Source organism: Camarhynchus parvulus, chromosome 24, assembly GCF_901933205.1.
Source record: "Camarhynchus parvulus chromosome 24, STF_HiC, whole genome shotgun sequence".
In the NCBI taxonomy this organism is placed as follows: Eukaryota; Metazoa; Chordata; class Aves; order Passeriformes; family Thraupidae; genus Camarhynchus; species Camarhynchus parvulus.
The window spans coordinates 2,840,749-2,860,153 of record NC_044594.1 but is presented as its reverse complement, the minus strand read 5'-3'; the positions used below and the strand labels follow the sequence as shown (position 1 = coordinate 2,860,153).

The window sequence follows — 19,405 nt, the reverse complement described above, 5'->3', positions numbered from 1 at the left end:
TCCTGCTTTTCCCTCTGTCTTGGCCAAGTTCAATCTGCCCACTTCCCTTTGAACTCCCAGCCCAAAATCCCTCAGCTCAGCTCAGGTAACAGCAGTTGATTCAAAGGCTGCTGGAGCATTGTGCTGTCTGTGTTTGAGCCACTTCTCACTGCAACAAACACACAAGAAGCCTTGCTTTGCTTCCGTTTAAAAGGCAGGAGGTTCTTTCCCTCATCATCCCCAACATTTTCAGGGCCTTGGAATTCAACCCAAACAAATTATCCTGGTTTCAGGGGGGTTGTGTGCTGCTCTGAGGCTCTGAGGGGAGGGTTGGTGCCTTACCACATTCCTGGGGCCAGTCCAGCTGCATTCCACGGCCGTCTGGTTGATGGCCTTGGCCTTGAGGCTTGGGGACACTGGCCTTGTGCCACTGGTCACCACGTGCACAAAGGACAGAGGGCTGTCCCCCAGCTCTGTCTTAGCCCAGGCAGAAATTTCATAGGGGGTGTGAGCTGTCAGATTGGCCACTGAGCAAGAAGAGGAAGGGGCACTGTTAGGTGAGGCACAGCACAAAGCATGGCAAGGGCAGGGTGGGAGCACGAGGGAAGGGTCAGCATCACAAACAGACAGGAGCCTGCCTCTCTTGGGCTGCACTTTCATGATTTTGCAGTCATTTCCTTAATACAGAAGCACCTAAGACTCTGGAATCCAACCCAGTCTCGCTTTTCTGTGCCTGGATGATTTCACATAGCCACACTGAGATTTTCCCAAACCAGAAATGTCATTACTGTGTGCAAGCCCAAGAAATCCTTGTCCTGTTTCTGCTCCCTTTGGCAGATTAAAAATGGAACAACAAACAAAACCCCATGTGATGAGAAAGGACCAGTGCAGCTCTGAGGGTAAATCCCAAATCTGCTTGAAATCTCCAGGTCCTCAAAACAGAGAATTTACTGCTTTGTCCTGTCCAGATTTAAACAGAATTGTTCAAACAGAACTACTAGTAGCAAAAAAGAAATAAAATAATCCTATAACCTCTCATAAATCCTTCTGCTTGGTGTTGACCAAAGCAACGCTTTCTATTTTGAGCAGAATTTACCTTTTTGGATGGACTTTTCCCCTTCTATGACCAGAGTCCTTTTTTCCTGCCTGTGGCTATCGAATGTCCAGTAGATGTTGACCACGTAGCCACTGACCTGTCAAGCCCAAGGACACAGAGCCATCAGCTCAGCTGATGCACACAGAGAACCAGGGCTACTGTCAGACCCCTGACAGTCCTTGCATTGTATTTTCCATCCCAATTAAGAGCCCCGGGGCAGTCTGGGAGCAGGAAGAAATGATTTGGCATGAAATAAATGGTAATTGCAATGCTTCAGTGGGTGACAGCTTCTCCCAGCCACTATTCACCATCTCCCCAGCTCAGATAGCAAGGGAAAAAACTCTTACCTTGATATTCGTGGTCATTTTTAGGCTGAAACTTATGGAGTCCTCACTGTAGCTCTCAATGTGGATGACAGGGGGAGGAATGACTGGGGGGAAAGAGAGAAAAGACCTGTTAGTACAGCACGAAGAAATAAAAATATTTATTGAGAGGGGACAGATAAAATACCGATTTTTGTGTTAAGAGCTCCCAGAACAGGACACCCCAACCTTGCCTGAGCCATGTCCTCCTCAGAGAAGACACTGACATCATTTCTAACTCCAGCACCTGAAAGCTGCTTTATCTGTGCCTTGCTCAGTGCAGACTGGAGCTGGAGGGGTCTGGGCAAAGGGATTTCCCTCTGAACTCAGCAGGGTGAGCTCCTATCCCAGGAAACAGCTCCTGCCTTTCCAAAGAGCTGCTGAGGAACATCAGGAGCTATCAGTGCCAAGCACTCATGCAAAACCTGAAGTCAGAGCTGTTTCTGTTCTTTCCACCTCTGTTTTTCTAACCATCAGGTGATTCACATTATCTGGATCCTGCGCTTTGAGTAGCCTGGTGTTTTCTTTCCCTTCTTTCATTTGACAAATCAGCAGACAATTTTGATGCAGGGACATAAGTTTGGATGAAAAACTTGGCATGAATATAAACGACTTCAAAAGGCTTTTCTTAAAAAAAAAAATGACAAAACAAAAAAACAGGTTGGGAAGGAAATTATTTACTGTGCTGTTTGAATTTATCTGCTGTGATGTTGTGATAGCTCTTGGGAGCTGTGGTTGTTTTTTATGGTCTAAACCTGCAGGAGGAGCCACAATAATTGTGACCTAAGAGGGAGATGGATGAGCCAGCATCCTTTTAGAGTGAGAGTGATGGAGTTGGTAATTTCTTGTCTATCTGGAGGCAGAATTTGGCCTACAAAAGTCTGAGGGAATCTGTCTGCAGCCTGGGAGAGAGGGGACAGGCTCCTGCTCAGTTCCAGGGCAGCACATCCATCCCCTGTGCAAGGAAGAGGCAGTGACCCCTCCAGAGATGCCACTGAACTCTGAGGCAGCTCAGGCTGAGTGAAAAATTCGCTTTTTACAGGTCAATTTTAACAGCAAAGCTGTGAAAGGCTCAGCAGGGAGAATAAAGGCCGGGGAGGTGGCTCTGGATGCTGCTGCTGGCGTTTCAGGCTGCTCCTCTGCCTTGTGGTCACCTTCTCTGAGCTGACCCAAAGAACAACATTTACCTTTGCCTTTGACCGTGGTGATGGACTTGGGTTCACTCCAGTTTCCCACCCCTCGGCTGGTTACTGCAGCAACCTTTGGAAACCAGAGGGAGAGGGAACATGAGCAACATTTTTACAGTGCAGAGAGGGGAGGTGAGAGGAAGGTTACAGACCTGGCGGGGCTCCTGGGAAAAGGACTTGGAAGCAAACAATAGCTTAATTACTTGGCAATAAAATGCTTAATGCAGAGATAAAGCCGACTGCTTAAAGTCAATTAAAGGAATCTGAGAGGAGGGAGGTGCAGCCTCTTTGCAGATAACTGCTCTCTGATGGGATCTTTGAGGAGCCCATCGAGATAAGGAGACAGGGACTCCAGGGGCCATAAAGCAGGTGAGAGGCACGCCAGGGAAGAACACGCAAGCCCTGAAATACTTCCAAAGATTCATCTGGGGATGAATTATATTGGGAAGGAATGCCATGGGAGGAAAGTCTCCAACCAGTTGTGAGAATAACACGGATTTGGAGGCGGGGATTCATCCCCCCTCGCAGTGAACTTCCCCAAGAACTCAGGAGGATGGACAATGGCAAATCACTCATTTCCCAGGGCTCTCTGTACAGACTTTTCATTTCCTCTCCTTATTACTTCTGTCTATAATTACCCAGCCTCTCCCCTGTGCAGACATTCCCCACAGGCAGATCTGCTTCTTTTCCCACTGATACACCAAGGACCAAATTTATCTCTGGCCCACATCCAGTGCAGTTGCAGTGACATTGGAATGGGCAATTAGCAGGGAGGATTTTGTAATCCAGCCTGGCCTTGTGGGACAAAGGAGCAAACCAAGGGCCTTGGAACTGTAGACATTAGCAGTGGTGGTGTGGGTTGGCATTAAAGGGCAGGGCTTTAACGAGATGGTTTTTTTAACAAGATCATTTTTTTAGCAAGTTTTTGGCTGTGCGGGGCTTAGGCCACTCAGGAATGAGAGCTCACTTAGAGTGAGCTTGGAAATAGTCTGAGAGGGAGCTTTGGAAATACTCTGAGAGAGCTTTGGAAATACTTATTCTGAGAGAGAGCTTTGGAAATGCTCACTCTGAGAGGGAGCTTTGGAAATACTCTTAGAGGGAGCTTTGGAAATACTCACTCTGACTGTGTAGAGAGTGTTGACCTGCAAGTTCTTGATCTCCGTGTAGTTCTTGGTGGTTCTGAGGGATGACCACTCCTTGGATCCACTGCTGCTGTATTCCACCTAGGAGCACCAAAACAAGGCTTGAGGGCTCAAAAATACCACAGGTCAGGGAGAGAGACCTGTTTATCTCTATCCCAGACCTGTTTATCTCTATCCCCCTGAGACAAAATGCCAGCAGAAAGAAGCACGACATCTCAGAAAGGGAGAAATTAAAAACTCCAGGGCTGTGGTGCTGCCTACAGCATTTCTTCTCCCAACTTGCCTGATGCTCCCAGCAGATTTCCTCCCCAAAATATCCCGTTCCAGGCCCACCCCCCTGCAGCTGGCTGTGTGCTGGTGTCCCCATGTCCCCAGGGGTAGCAGGACTCACGATGAATTCCCGGATGAGGCCGTGGGCGTTCAGGGGGGGACTCCACCAGCCCATCACCACACCCTCAGCTTCTCTCTTCAGGGACAGCTGCAGGTTCAGGGGAGCATCTGGTACTAGTGAGAGAAAGAGAAATATTAGTGACAGTCACAGTGGTGTGCCCAGAGCGTGAGGGGAAAAGCAAAATCTCCCTGAAAATCAGGACAAAGGGGTGGATGGCCCTTTCTCCCAGTCCAGGACAATTCTAGTTCTAGAATGTTCTGCCCAGGGAGGTGGTGGAGTCCCCATCCCTGGGTGTGTTTAACAAAGCCTGGATGTGGCACTGGGTGCCAGGGTTTGGTTGCGGTGTTGGGGCTGGGCTGGATTTAATGACCTTGAAGCTCTCTTCCAACCTGGTCATTCTGTGATTAATTCCCAAGTCCAAGGAAAGACCCTTTTTGTTCATAGCAGGGATATCTCTACTTTTCAGCCCTTTGCCCAGGATTTTTCCCCTGGGAAGCTGAAAAGCCTCAGAGAAAAGGAAAACAATTTTATTTCATTTGCTTCTTCTCTGTTTTGCTCGTGTGGAATGTGTTTGGAGATTGTTTACACACAGGTGATTGTTTCCTTGGATTTCTAGTGTGAGTTGTTTTGACTTATTGGCCAATCAGGGCCAAGCTGTGTCGAGACTCTGGAAAGAGTCAGGAGTTTTCATTATTATCTTTTTAGCACTCAGTATCTTTTCTGTATTCTCTAGGATAGTATAGTATTCTTTAACATAATATAGTATTATAAATATAGTATTATACTGTAATATAATATAATATAATATAATATAATATAATATAATATAATATAATATAATATAATATAATATAATATAATATAATATAATATAATATAATATAATATAATATAATATAATATAATATAATATAATATAATATAATATAATGTCATATATATTGTAATATATAATTATTATATTAATAATATCATATATTGCATACATTGTATATATATGTAATATATATAATACATTAATAGTATTATAGTATAATATAGTATTCTGAGAACATGGAGAGAGATATTATAAGAACATAATAAAGTTTTATAAATAAAGTATGTATAGTATTATGGTATATTAATAGTATATATTATTAATAATAATATAATTAATATACTGTAATATATGTAATAATTGTTTTATTTATATTATTATTAATAATATAATATTTATAAGATAATAGCTAATATAATTTAATTATATGATATATATAATATATTGGATATATATGTCATATATATAATATATTAATAGTATTATAGTATAACAGTATTCTGAGAACGCAGAGTCAGATGCATCATTCCTGCCTTGGCTGGGGCATTCCCTGCAAATAAAATTCAGCCCACAGCAGCAGAAATGTGGCAGGCAGTGGTGGCAGCAGCAGCTGTGCTTACGTCCTTCGGGCGCCCTCAGAGTGATGAAGTCGTTGGTGTTGTAGACCCTGCTCAGACACTGCACCTGCACCTTCACCTGGTAGCTGCAGTCGGGCTTGAGGACCTTCAGGACGCTGTTGGTTTTGTTGCTGTGCGTCTCCAGGACCTTCCAGATGCTCTCACCGACCATCCTGAGGGACAGAGCCACACGCCTCCAGTCAGGATGGGCTTTTTCAGCATAGAACATGTATATTTATCCCAAAATATTGAACCATTTTAAAAAGTTGAGGCTCATTTTGGTAGTGCCACACCAGCAATTTGAAAAGATGCTGCTGGAAAGCCTGAACTAACCATGGCTTGGTGACTTATAAGCCCCTGAGCTTTTCTATAACTCTTGTGCTCAAATTTATTACCTTTGTTCTTGCTGTTAATGGTCCCACAAAGACAAGGCCCAAGTGGAAAAAACAATGAATATAACAACTTTACTGTCTGAGTACATGGTCAAGGAGGAAACCAATGCAATTTGTCACCAATTCCCTCTGGGTGCTCCTATTTTGTGTCTCTTTTGCTACCAAATATTACATTTTCCAAGCAGAACTTGATTAAGGAGCTCTGAATCTTTCAGACCTGATATTCTGTGGTTCTCTGCAGTAAACACAGGCACACCTGTGCTGATGCTTGTCCTCTTTACCTGCCCCAGCAGCAGGGGAGGGGTGATGTACCTGTAGTAGATGTTGTAGACACAGGAGCTCGAGGACATCCTTTTTGGCCGAGCCCACGTCAGGGTGACATCACCAGAGAAATCAGCTGTCCACTGCAGGTTCTGGACCTTGTACACGATTGTGTCATCTGAGCAGAGAAGGGGAAAGGGGAATTTACTGCAGGGAAACAAGCCCTGCGCCCAGGAGAGAAACAGGAGCTTTGTTTGTAACACCAACCACAGGGGAGGCAGGAACAGCGCTGACTCAAGGGGTGTCTGCACCACTTAAATGAGATGTGTGATTTACCCTGGGCTCACAGAGGGCAGCTCAGAGCAGGGATTCACCCCTGGTGCTCTTAGTTCTACCCAAAATATCTTCATGCTGCACCAGGCAAGCATCCCCTTTCCCCTAAGGAAAGATAAAGTGTGGCTGTTGATGAAATAATTGGGAATTTTGGAATTGTGTGAGTGCAAACTGCTCAGTGTCACCCTTCTCCTGCTGTGACCAGTCTGTGCTGTCCCTGTCACCCCCCAGGCCCTTTCTTTGTGTGTTTTCCCTTATCACACGTTGTGCTCAGCAGCAGGACCAAGCAAAGGCTGGTAATTCAAGTTTGGGGCTTGCCTGGACACAAACTCTGGCTGAATCACTGCTTGACCTTCACAGAGGCATTCAGGGGATAAAATCACTGTGGAACCCAGCCCTGCCAGGGCTGGGGGTGGGAGGTGCTGATCTGAAATGCCCCAAATCTGTGCCCTGCTCCCACCAGGCCACTCCCTGCTCTCTCTCTCTATGTGCCCAAATCCCTCTGTTGTGGTTTGGCTCTGCTGGGGTGCTCAGCTTTGGTGCTGAACAGAAACCAAGCAGAGCAGGGGCAAATTGCTGCTGTTTTGCTTTCCCTAAACAGCTGGAATTAAATCCAGCAGGCATGTGGGGCCATGGACAGCACGGCAAGGCAATTTTTCCAAGGGAAAAGAAATGGTTTTCCATTGGTGTAGCAGCTGAGTTGTGCATCTCAGCAGCTCCTTCCCCTTCCCCCTCCCCTGAACCTGCTAGCCTCTCCCAATCAATATTTAATTAAAGAACTAAACCTGATTGATGCCCAGCCCGCCCAGCAGTTCTGTGGGGGAGCTGCTGAAGCTCATGGCTGGCTGGAGGCAGTGATCAATCCCTGCTATCAGCCCAGGGTGGGCTCTGTCCCTCTGCCCCCACAGGGCCACCAAGGGACAGCCAGGGATGGCAGCAGGGCACATGCCACGTCCCCAGGGTCACCTTGCAAAGCAGGGCAGAGCAGGAGACTCTTGTTTCACCTGTGGGCTGTGTAAAATAGCCAGCTTTGCTCCCATCCATCCTAAAATGATTTTTTTTTTCCCCCGGTGTCTGAGGCTGCTGGAAGACAAATTGTCAGTGCAGAAGCTGCTGGGAAGTTTGTCCCAGCTGGTGATAAATGGGTGAGGAGGCAGCTTGGACAAGAGAGGCAGATAAATCAAGGATGTTGTGAGGGCAAGGTCACAGAGCGAGGAGAGCACATCTGTGTGCTGACAGGGAGAGGGAGTGAGGGATGGGACAGGGCTGCTCTCACCTGTGCAGTTCCTCTCATCACTGCTGTCTGAGCAGTCCAGGTACCCATCACAGCGCTCTGGCAGCAGGATGCAGGCCTCCCCATCCTCACACCTGAAGCCACTGGGGCAGGACAGGCTGCTTGGAGTGGCTGAAAGAGGCACAACAGTTCAGGACTGCAGGCAGGGAAGTTCCCTCGGCAGCACTGGAATATTTGCAGGTGGCTGCATGTCAGGGATGGAGCTCAGGCTGATGTGTCACACTCTGGGGTGTCTCCTGCTGGCTGCACCTTCAGAAGAACCTGGAGCTCATCCCGTGAGAAACAACAACTGGACTTCTAATGGGAATAGCACCCCTTGGGCTTTTTATCCTTTTTTGAACTTTTTCTGTAAAAGATTTCTGTTTTCTGTAAAGATTTTTTTCCTACAGGGATTTCCCCAGCAATCAAAGCCTCCTCAGAGGCTTCCCTGCCCTCACAATTCTCAGGTTCTCTAGCTGGTCAGAGTGACTCTGAGATATTTTAGAAAGTCTCTTTTCTCAGCTCAAGACTTGAAGAAGGAGTTAGAGCTCTTCAGTTCTCAGTCTCAAGGTTGTTTATCGTTTCTTATCTATAAATTTTTTTCTCCTGTCCAGCCGAGGTCTGCTCAGCAAGACAGTCAGAGGCACTCTGCCCACCCTCAGGGCAGTGTTATTATGTCTTTATACTAAAAACTACATGTACAATATTTACAATTACTTCCCAATACCTATCACCTATGTTAGACACTGAGCTTCTACTCTAAACCAATCCCAAAGTGCCACCATCACACAGAAGATGGAGGCCAAGAAGAAGAAGGAGAAAGGCTGGACATACCCAGTTCCCTCCATCTTGCCCCCTGAACTCCTATTCTAAAAACCCCAAAAAATCTATTTTTTCACCCAGTGATAAATTCACTATCATGCTACTTAAACTTTTGTGGCTCGTAATTCTTCATATCAAGGTTGGTAATTGTTTTTTCCAAGGGCTAAATCAAAAGCACAGGGGTCTGGGGCTCTGTGCCAAGGTCTCTGAGCCCCCTGGCAGGGGTTTGAGCACTCCAGGGCAGCCAGAGGGATTTCCTGGGCTCTGACACACAAGGAGCTCCCCAGGGAAAGCTCCAGGTGTGCCCGTCCCTGCCCACACTCACGGCAGTTCCTCTCGTCGGTGCCGTCCTGGCAGTCCCTGACTCCATCACACCTCTTCCAGTTGGGAATGCACTTGTGCAGCTGCTGGCACTCGAACTCGAAGCGGCTGCAGCGCCCCGGGAGCGCGGGGGACGTGGCTGTCGCGTTGGGTCCTGCACACACACAGAGACAGGAGAGCGCCAGGGCTGGCACCGCCGCCAGCAGGGAGCAGCGCTGTCCCCAGGCCCGACTCCACTAGATGGCAATCTCCTTCCATCCAGCAGGTGACGGGCATGACGCCTTGGCCATCCTCTCTGCTGACTGCAGCGGGCTCGAAAAGCCTCTGCTCTGCTGGGAATGTGTGGCCATTATATTTTCTGAAAAATCCCTTTCCTTAGGATTTTTTTCTCCTGAGAAGCTGAGAGGCCTCAGGAACAAAATGCAGACATTACTTATCTGCTGCTGTGGAAAGCAACAGGTGGATCTGTGATTGGTCTTATGTGGTTGTTTTTAATTAATAGCAAATCACAGCCCAGCTGGCTCGGACTGCCTCGGTCAGTCACAGGATTTTGTTATCATTCCAGCCTCTGCATTCCTTGCAAACCTTCTGATGAAATCCTTTCTTCTATTCTTTTAGTGTAGTTTTAATATAATATATATCATAAAATAATAAATTAGCTTTCAGAAACATGGAGTTAGAGTCTCTTCCCTCTTCCTGGGACCCCTGTGAACACCACCACAGGACTGTGCTGCTCTGGAGCGCTGTCCCAGCTGGTGGCACTGCTGCAGGGCGACAAAACTTTGTTTTACCCCGCAAATTTTACACCACAAATTAACCCCGCAACCTGGCCAGGCTCTGAAAGGGCAGAACTCCTTGCAGATGTGATCTGGGAGAAGGGAAGGGGTGAGGGAGAGGAGGGCTTACTTGGGGTGGGACAGGCCTCTTCATCAGAGCCATCAGAGCAGTCCTTGTAGCCATCACACACCCAGCTGTTCATGATGCAGGCGCCGCTGTTGCAGCGGAAATGGTTGGGCAGGCACGTCGGGGGGATCAGCGTGGTAATGGGATGAACTGGAGAGCCTAAAAATACACCAGGGACAGCTGAGCTGAGCTCCTGCTCCTGTGTAAGCTCCCTGCTGGCCGAGGAGGAGGCAGGTGAGGCATCACAACCTCGGTGTTTTTACATTGTGCCTGTAATCGGGATATCCAGAAATACAGAGTAAAAGGTGCACGAAAGTGCCCTCATGGGGCATTGTGGGGGCTGCGGGAAGGCAGAGTGATCCTTCAGCATGTCCCAGTCCCTGTCATGTCCGTGTCAGCGCGTCCTTACCCTCGCAGTCCCTCTCATCAGACCAGTCCCCGCAGTCGTTCTCCTGGTCGCACTTCCAGCGGTTGGGGATGCAGTGCCCGTTCCCACACTGGAACTGGTAATACCGGGAGCAGTTCGGGGCTTCTGTCGGGTTTTCTGGCAAGGAGAGGAGAGTCCTGTGAGCCACAGGGGCACCTCAGCACAGCTCAGAGGTGGGAGCACCTCAGGGAGATCACCTGAGCAGCACAAGCACATTTCTTCCTCTTCATTCCCAGCATTCCCACTCCTCCCAGCCCTCATTCTGTTGCTACCACTGCTGTCTGTGTTCTTTGTGGCCAGACACCATCCCTGATCTCAGAACCAGAGCAGAATCCACCAGAGCATGGCAAAATGGAGAAGCAAACCCTGCAGCTCTGAAATGAGGCTGCAGCTGCCTCGCCTGGCTGGGTACAGCTCCTACAGCCGCCCAGGGAACAGTGGTAAATATTGGGTTTGGCTGCAAACTGCCTGTCTGCTCAGGGCTGGGAGTCTGTGCAGTAAATACGGTCACAGAGGAGTTAGTCAAGCACAAGACGTGCCAGGTTTTCTGCAGGCTTCACTTCACCTGCCTGCAGCAGGAGGGAAATGACACCGATCTCCAGGTAGGACAGGCTGTGCTGTGCCACACTCACACACACGAGTGAGAACATGAGGAAGACACTGCTCCACGCTCCTGAAATGCAAAGGAGGCTGGAGCTGCAGTGGCAGGAGGCCTTGGGGATGCTGCTCACCACAGTTTGCTTCGTCCGAGTAGTCCCCACAGTCATCCATCCCGTCACACTTCCACACCAGGCTGATGCACACCCCGTTCTGGCACTGGAAGCTGAACTGGTCACAGGTCCGGTGGAACTCGGGGTCCTGGGCTGCAGGGAGAGGACTGGTGTAAAGATCAAGGGCTTCAGGAAAGCTTGAGCAGGAAGGAGCACGCTCAGGGCCAAGCACAGATTTCTAAGCAGGTCTGGAGCCACCTCTTAGGAAAGCTGGCATCCCTGGTAGCCTGGCTCTTGGCAGAAATGTGACATTGGTGACACTCACAGCAGCCAGAATAGCTGGCATCCCTGGTAGCCTCCCCAGGGCTCTGTTCCCATGCTGTGCCCACCCTCCCTTGGCAGAAATGTGACATTGGTGACACTCACAGCAGCCAGCATAGGCGGCGTCCTCGTCGGAGCCGTCGCGGCACTGGACGATGCCGTCGCACACCATGGAGTGGAACAAGCACTGCTGCCGGTTCTTGCACACAAAATCCATGTAGCGGGTGCACAGGGGCTCTGCAGGGATGGGGCAGGACAGGGGGACAGGGCTGGCACCTCTGCTGTCCCTGCAGCCAGCGGTGTCACCCACCGGGGGCTGTGCGGGTCTGAGCGCAGCTCAGGGCGGATTTTGGGGATTTACAGAGAGTTCCTGACACAAATGGCTTGAGCTGTGTCCCTGATTCTCACCAGATCACCCCTCAGGGTGGGCACAGGCACCAGGAGGGGTTTGGTGCCTCCCTGGCAGTGTCCCCCAGGCTGTGCCTTTTGCTGACCCACCAATTTCACAGTGGGCCCGTGACTGCCCACTAAGCCTCTCCCATTATCTCCCAGGGGAGTAAAGTGGCTTTGCTCCCATTTCTGGCTTGGGCAGAGCAAAAAAAAATGCAGCTTTGCTTTTTTACCTGCAGAAAGCTGGTTCAGACAGTACCTAATATGCTTAAACTACATGTTTTGGATTTTCTGGATAAAATAAGACAAAAACCTGACTTTTTGAAACCTTTTCCAAAACCTTTTTTTTTGAAAGTAAAACCTGGGTTTTGCTTTCAAGGGAAGGCGAGTTGAAGAAAGATATGTAACCTTAAGAACTGCAAGGCTTCTGAAGGACCTACAGTTTATATCAATCCATCTCAGCAGATGATAATTTCTTTCCAATGACCATTTCTTTAAAAACCTGAGATGCTCTGAAGGTAACAATGTCAAAGTAACCTCATTCAACCTAATCTGCATCAGATGCTCGCTAAACACTGCTAGCCACAAACAAATTTTGCCAGTTTGTCTCACTGTCAGTGATCAAACTGCTAACATAGTGTGCTGGTTGAGCCACTGGTTGAGGTTTATTGTCTGGTTTAGGTGCTGGTTTAGGCTCACTATCTGGTTTAGGTGCTGGTTTAGGCTCACTATCTGGTTTAGCTGCTGGCTTTGAGCCCAGGGTGTTGGCTGCAGCCTGACTGGGAGAGCTGCTGATTTATCTCCCTGCCCTTCCTCTGTCTGCTGCCCTGCAGTGTGCAATAATTCTCCTTAGGGTCATCCTGGTACTTCTCTTTCAGGTATTTCCCCACCTCAGCTGGGTTTTGAATCTGTTCATGTGGAAACTCCCAGACTATAGGGTCAGAGAATTCCTTCACGATTTGGCCCATCTCCTCCCATTTTTCGCATCACTCAGGATTTTCCACTCCTCAGGGAGTCAGGGGTCTCATCAGCCCATCTAGAAATCTCAGCCCTCATTCTAGAGAAGCTGCAGACTGTATAGAGGAAGGTTACCAGAGGAAATACCAGAAATATTCCTTAACATTCTGGGGAAACTGAACATTCTCCAATAGCGACGGAACAGATCCAGAGGAGAAGAAGCAAAGCAAAGGCTGAAAAGCTTCATCCCCTGCTCCTCCTCTAACAAACTGGGTGCCGAGCAAGGCACATGAGCTCATTACTGCTGCCAGCCCCAGAGCTGGGCCCCAGAGCCCCCCTGAGCCCAGCACCCACCACAGTGCTGCTCGTCCGAGGCGTCGGAGCAGTCGTTGATGCCATCGCAGTGTTTGCTGGTGGGGATGCAGCTGCCATTGGGGCACTGGAAGCCGTTGCACTTCTTCTCTGAAAGGCAGAATGGGGAGGATGTTGGGCGTTTTTTCAGGGTTTTGTTAAAGCTGTTTTAATCAGCTAAGAAAAGCCAGGGTTGCTGTGGTATTCACATGCCCTCTGAGACAAGCAGAGAAGAAGGGAAACACAATTCTTATCTCACTTGTGTTGTGCTAAAGCAGAATGCAATATGGGGATTGTTTACCCAAATTGAGGATGTTTTGTTCCTTTGGCCTATCAGGGTAAAGAAGTGTGTGTGTGTCAGATAGTATTAATTGATATAAACTATATAAATATAATAATATAAATAAAATATCATATAAATAAAATAATTATAATATTATATAAATAAAATAATTATAATATTATATAAATAAAATAATTATAATAGTATAAAAATAATTTATATAAATGATGTAAATAAATATTATATAAAAAATAATAAAAATATAATATAATATTATATAAATAAAAATAATTTATATAAATTATAGAAAATAAAATATTATATAAATAAAATAATTGTAATATTATATAAATAAAATAATTATAATATTAGATCAATAAAATAATTTACACAAATTATACAAATAAAATGTTATATTAATTACATAAACAAAATATTATCTAAATAAATTATATTGTATAAATAAAATAATTTATATAAATGATCTAAATAGAATATTATATAAATAAAATAATTATATTGTATAAAGTAAGTTCTATAAATTATCTAAATAGAATATTATATAAATAAAATAATTATAATATTATATAAATAAAATAATTATAATAGTATACAAATAATTTATATAAATTATGTAAATAAATATTATGAAAATAAAAGTATTATGATATTATATAAATAAAAATAATTTATATAAATTATAGAAATAAAACATTATATAAATAAAATAATTGTAATATTATATAAATAAAATAATTATAATATTAGATCAATAAAATAATTTACACAAATTATACAAATAAAATGTTATATTAATTACATAAACAAAATATTATCTAAATAAAATAATTATATTGTATAAATAAAATAATTTATATAAATTATAGAAATAAAACATTATATAAATAAAAGAATTATTATATTATATAAATAAAAATAATTTGTATAAATTATATAAATAAAATATTAATTATTTTATCATACTATACACATCCCTTGGTGTGTATAGCATGATAAAGTAATTAATTAGCCTTCTGATACCCATGGAGTCCTCCTCATCATTCTCTCCCCTTTGTCGGAGTCCCCTTTGATTTACAATAGGTTTTCTCTGCACTATGACTGCTTTTGGAGGGGCGGGGGCTCTCCCCCTGAGTTTGCCGCTGGTTTAGCTCAGTGGCTGTGCAGAAATCCCTCCCAGCCGTGGCAGAGCCCCCCACACACACAGGACACGTTACCACAGGTGGCAGGGTCCTCATCAGAGCCGTCCTGGCAGTCGGCGTCGCCGTCGCACGCCCAGCGCTGCGGGATGCAGTGCCCGTTGTGGCACTGGAAGCTGGAGGCCTCACAGGTGTGGTAAACTGCTGGAACCAGAGCAGGGCGACACCTGAGAGTGGGCTGGCACCGTGTCCCTGCTGAGCTGAGTGTCAGGCCACACAATGCCACCCTGCTCCTTCTCCTGCCCCAGCATCTCCCACCAGGGTCCCAGCACAAGCAGCCACCCCATGGAGCCCAGGCAGGAGAATTCCTTGAGTCCCAGTTTGCCATGGTCTTTGCCTCGCTGTGCCATTCTTGCTCACAAGCCTGCTGTGCCTCGGGGATGGCTTTTGCAGGGTAGAGACGTCCCAAAGCTCTCCCCAAAGTCAGCAGCCTCTGTCCCTTTGATCTCAGCCCTTGGGGTGCGTGGGCAGAGGTTACAGCCGTGGCACCGTGCCAGAGATGGTGAGAAATGTCACCGAGATCAAGCAAGGCTCGGCAGAGCTGCAGAGTCCCCCGTGCAGGGCAGGACAGAGTCAGAGGGAGCTTTTAATTAAGGCAAACAAGGCTCTTCTATGTTGCCAAAGCAAACAAGAAATACAATTCTCCCTGGGGGTTTTCCTTAGGCTCCTGTCAGGAAAAATATCCGCCTGTGGGGTATCTGGGTTGCAGCCTGGTTTGTGTTGTCACTTCAGAGACAAATCCTGCTCCTCAAGCAGGAGAGCGCTCAGAGTTATTGCGAAAAGCAGTGTTCAACTTAATTAAATGGCATGATCCTGAGTTTCAGGTTAGAGAGTGACATGCACTCGCAGATATTTCCAAATAGTACAATCTGCTGGCAGTAATATTCTATTAGGTATTCAGCATGAAATGTAATTATTTTAGATAAGAGCACTAATTGCAGCCCGGTGAAGTCAGACGGAATGTTCCTCAAATAATTGTGATCCTCTTAGATAATTCCAACTCGGGGCTTTACAAACCCGACACGCTTTTTGAAGTAGGTTCCTCTCCTGTAGTAATTCTCTCTGGAGAAACTCATACGAGAGATAAGTGATACCAATATAAATTAAACCTTCTTAGGAAGCCACACTCATGGAATACTAATGACCAGGATGAGCCCTGGGTGCTCCAGGCACAATAAATGCCACGGGGGGTGAGCAAAGAGGAGCTCAAAGACCTGAAAGGGATCTCTTAAATCCTCCTGCCAGAGCCCCAGGACAGCAGCTGGTGCCACTCTGTGTCCCAAAGGCTCCAGGCTGCTGCCAGCATTCCCAGATCCTGGTCCCTGCAGGCTCCTCATGCCATGGAAAGCACTGATTTTATCTTAAATATCCCATGTATGATAAATACAACCTTGGGTCTTTTATCTTAAATATCCCATGGATGGCTTAATAAATACAACCTTGTGTCTTTCACTGACAGACTGGGGCTCTGCCTGCTCTAAGAAGTTTCTTCTCATGCAAGCACTGAGGTTTTTGGTTTGGTTGATAGTTTTGCTTGATTGTTTCTAGTGGAAAAGGCCAGTGCACTGCTCTCTGTTGTTTTATCTGGTGAGAAAGAGGCTCTGTGTGGGTGCGCTAACCTCAGGAGGCTGCTGGGGAACACCATCACTGTGGTGGTGAGGAGGGTGGAGTGTTGTGACTTTCCACTCCAAACACACAGTGAGGCTCACAGGTCTTCCTGCACAGAGTAGGAACAAGGTTATTTCTGCCAGCCAGGCTGCTTTAATACAAGCTGTAAGTAAAACCAAGAGTGGGTTTTCTCTGTGGGGCTCCCTACTTAGGGCACGCTCTTTAAGGTTTTCGAGCCCGTGGAGCAATGAGGCTGCCAGAGGAGGACTAAAACTGCCAAACTAAACTTGCCAAACTAAACCTGCCTCTTCTTCACATCAGCTAACTGTGGAGAAGCTGCAAGAGTGTGCCTGTTTTCTGCACCTAATTAATGGCAAGGAAACCGAGTGAAAGCTGTGAAATGCTGCCAGTGCCCACCAGCCTGGTTGCTGCCTTCCTGCAACACAGGAGCTCTTCTTGCAGGAGAGCCCTTTGGCTGCTCAGCAGCCACAAAACCACTTCCCATACCACAGAGCTTTGCCTGTGGGTGCAACCTCGCAGGTAAAAAGCAAAGTTGGGTCACTGTGTGAGCATCTCAGCTGCCAGTGAACCTGGGGGAAGGAAATCCTTGGATTTGGAGCATCACACCAGCCTAAGGTGCTCTAACAAGCAAGGAAACTGAGGCACAAGACACTGGCTGATGTCTCCCAGGCTGGAAATAAAAAGTAGGAGCAGCAGGAGGTTCTTGAGCAACACCTGAGCACTCACCAGTGCAGTTTGCTTCGTCAGACCAGTCCCTGCAGTCGTTATCCCCGTCACACATCCAGGACAGACGGATGCACATCCCTGAGCTGCAGCTGAACTCATCATTCCTGCACTGGTGAGCTTCTGCAAACAAAACATTGGGCTTCAGGTCACGGGAATGCCCAAGGAGCAGAGCAGGGAAGCTGGATAATAATGGCACAGAAATCTCCCAGCTGGAACACGGTGAGAGGAAGGACCAACATATGGCCTCTCTCTCTTCTCCTGCCCCTCACTTCCCAGTACGTGATGGTGCTGGATTCTTACATGTCCCTAATTCCCAAATACCCTGTAAATGCTGGTCCTGTCCCCCATTTCTCATTCCCCAGCAAATGAGGAGGAGACAGCCTGGGCAAACAGGGGGATCCTCCCCTCCATCAGCCCTGAGCAGCATCCAGAGCAGGAGCAGCTCTGAGCAGCACAGAGAGCAATGGAGAGCAGCTGCCCACCCGTGCCCAGGGCAGGAGGGGCACTCACCACAGTGACTTTCATCGCTGTTGTCCCCACAGTCGTCCTCCAGGTCACATTTGTAGGACAGGGGGATGCAGGTCCCCGAGCCCTGGCAGCGGAACTGGGTCTCGGTGTCGCACACGGTGGTTGCTGATGGAGACGGGAGGAGGAGGAGGAGGATGAGGAGGAGAAGGCGGTGGTTAGAAAATGGTTGCTGCTGTACTGAGTGCAGGGAAGTGGAGGGACAGGGACAGAATCCTGCCAGCCCAGCCTGAGTTCCTGCTCTTGTGTTTTAATGCCATTTTTAGGCACTCCATGTAAAGCAGAGCGCACAGGGGTCAGTTTTCTGTCTGGGGATCAGGACTGAAACTCCTGATGTCCACTCCCAAGCCAGGGAAAAGGAAGCCAAGGCTGTAGAGCTGTCTGCTCCCCACAAAGGGGACTGAAACCTCAGGTGCTGGGACGAGACAGGGCAGCCCAAGCAGGGGAGAAGCTGGCCATGAATATCCAAGGCAGCATCTCTGTGCCAAGCTGGTGACCTCTCTCCAAGGAATGGAGAGGTTTTCCCACACCTGGAGCCATTGAACTCAAACTTGGACTCTGCTGACACGGAAATAAATTCCTCATTGGTACAAAATGGGCATAAGCAACCTCTCTCCTGGTCCTCCAGTGATTCCTAACTTCAAACCCAGTCCTTTTTCCACAGAGCACGAACCCAAACCCCTCAGGCTGTGCAGAGCTGTGGAACATCTGCCCCTCCTGCACACATTGGCTGTTCTTAACTTTGCTCAAAAGGGTGACCTCCATATTTAATGTCTGAATCTGATTTATTATCTCAACAAGAGGCCCGTGTCAGCACTGTCTGCTCTCTTTTCCTCACTGGCTGTGCCCTCAATTAACTTCAGAAGACAATTAGTGCAAGAGTTGGCATCAGCCTCACCAAACTTCAGACACTGATGCCTCATCTGCTCAAGGGGACTGGGACAAGACTTATCAAATTTGCTTTGGGAGTCACCAAAAACCTGAGTTACACCCCAGAGAGCCTCTTGCTCTCCCTGACTGGGAAAGGAGCGTGCAGCATCAGCTGAGGTGCCACCAGAGCAGACACCTGAGCCTGGCCAGGCTAAAGCCACCAGGGCAGGACACTCACGGCAGTTCTTCTCGTCGCTCATGTCCCCGCAGTCATTGTCATTGTCACACTGCCAGATGCTGTTGATGCAGTTCCCATTGGAGCACCTGTACTGGTTGGGCAGGCACGTGTTCTCTGGGGCAGGAGGGACGGCAGAAACAAGCTGGCATCAGGCTGTGCCTCCAGAAATGGGCCAGAGGACAGGTCACACCGACCTCTCCTGATGGCAGAAGCCACCTCAGCCCTGAGCAGCAGCAAGAGCCAGGCAGGACCTCGCCTCCCTTGATGCAGGACCTCACCTTCCTTGATGCAGGTGTTGTTCTTCATGGCGTAGCCGTGGGGACAGTCACACCTGAGCTCCCCAGTGGGCAGCACCGTGCTGGCCACCCCCTCGGGGCACTTGCAGCTGCGGCCGTTGTTGGACCTGGGCAGGCAGAGCAGGCTGCAGGGCTTGGTGATGCAGGCGTTCTGCCCTGGAGCAGGGCAGGAGAAGGGGACAGTGTCAGGGCAGAGGCACGGGAGCCCCAGTGTCACCTGTCACCCCAGAATAGAGACACAGAAGCCCCAGTGTCACCTGCCACCCCAGGATAGAGACACAGGAGCCCCAGTGTCACCTTCTATCCCAGGACACAGGCACAGGAGCCCCAGTGTCACCTGCACCCCAATAAGGTATTGAATCGTGATCAGCCCAGCTAGCACAACCCCATGTCACCTGTTCTTTTCCCCCAGCTCTGCAGGGCTGAGTGCTGAGGTCACCCCTAGGAATGCCCAGAGCCACCTCCAGGGAGTTTGAGGGCCTTTAAGGGACACAACTCATCCGAGTGGCTTTGGAGCTCTACCAAAGGGTGTCAGTTACACCCCAGAGTGCCTCTTGTCCCTCCAGTCT

General features: G+C 47.8%; 1 protein-coding gene across 1 annotated transcript in view; it reads right to left on the bottom strand.

Moving 5' to 3' along the window:
* SORL1 (sortilin related receptor 1) overlaps positions 1 to 19,405 on the bottom strand; it is a 56,613-nt gene that overhangs the window by 9,493 nt on the left and 27,715 nt on the right. The window contains 20 exon segments of the mRNA XM_030964866.1: positions 322 to 506; positions 1,076 to 1,172; positions 1,423 to 1,505; positions 2,625 to 2,697; positions 3,743 to 3,847; positions 4,158 to 4,270; positions 5,595 to 5,764; positions 6,296 to 6,422; positions 7,854 to 7,982; positions 8,998 to 9,147; positions 9,900 to 10,055; positions 10,306 to 10,440; positions 11,055 to 11,186; positions 11,460 to 11,591; positions 13,056 to 13,163; positions 14,571 to 14,693; positions 16,908 to 17,027; positions 17,418 to 17,540; positions 18,541 to 18,654; positions 18,819 to 18,992. Coding sequence (XP_030820726.1) covers positions 322 to 506; positions 1,076 to 1,172; positions 1,423 to 1,505; positions 2,625 to 2,697; positions 3,743 to 3,847; positions 4,158 to 4,270; positions 5,595 to 5,764; positions 6,296 to 6,422; positions 7,854 to 7,982; positions 8,998 to 9,147; positions 9,900 to 10,055; positions 10,306 to 10,440; positions 11,055 to 11,186; positions 11,460 to 11,591; positions 13,056 to 13,163; positions 14,571 to 14,693; positions 16,908 to 17,027; positions 17,418 to 17,540; positions 18,541 to 18,654; positions 18,819 to 18,992 — 2,549 coding nt within the window.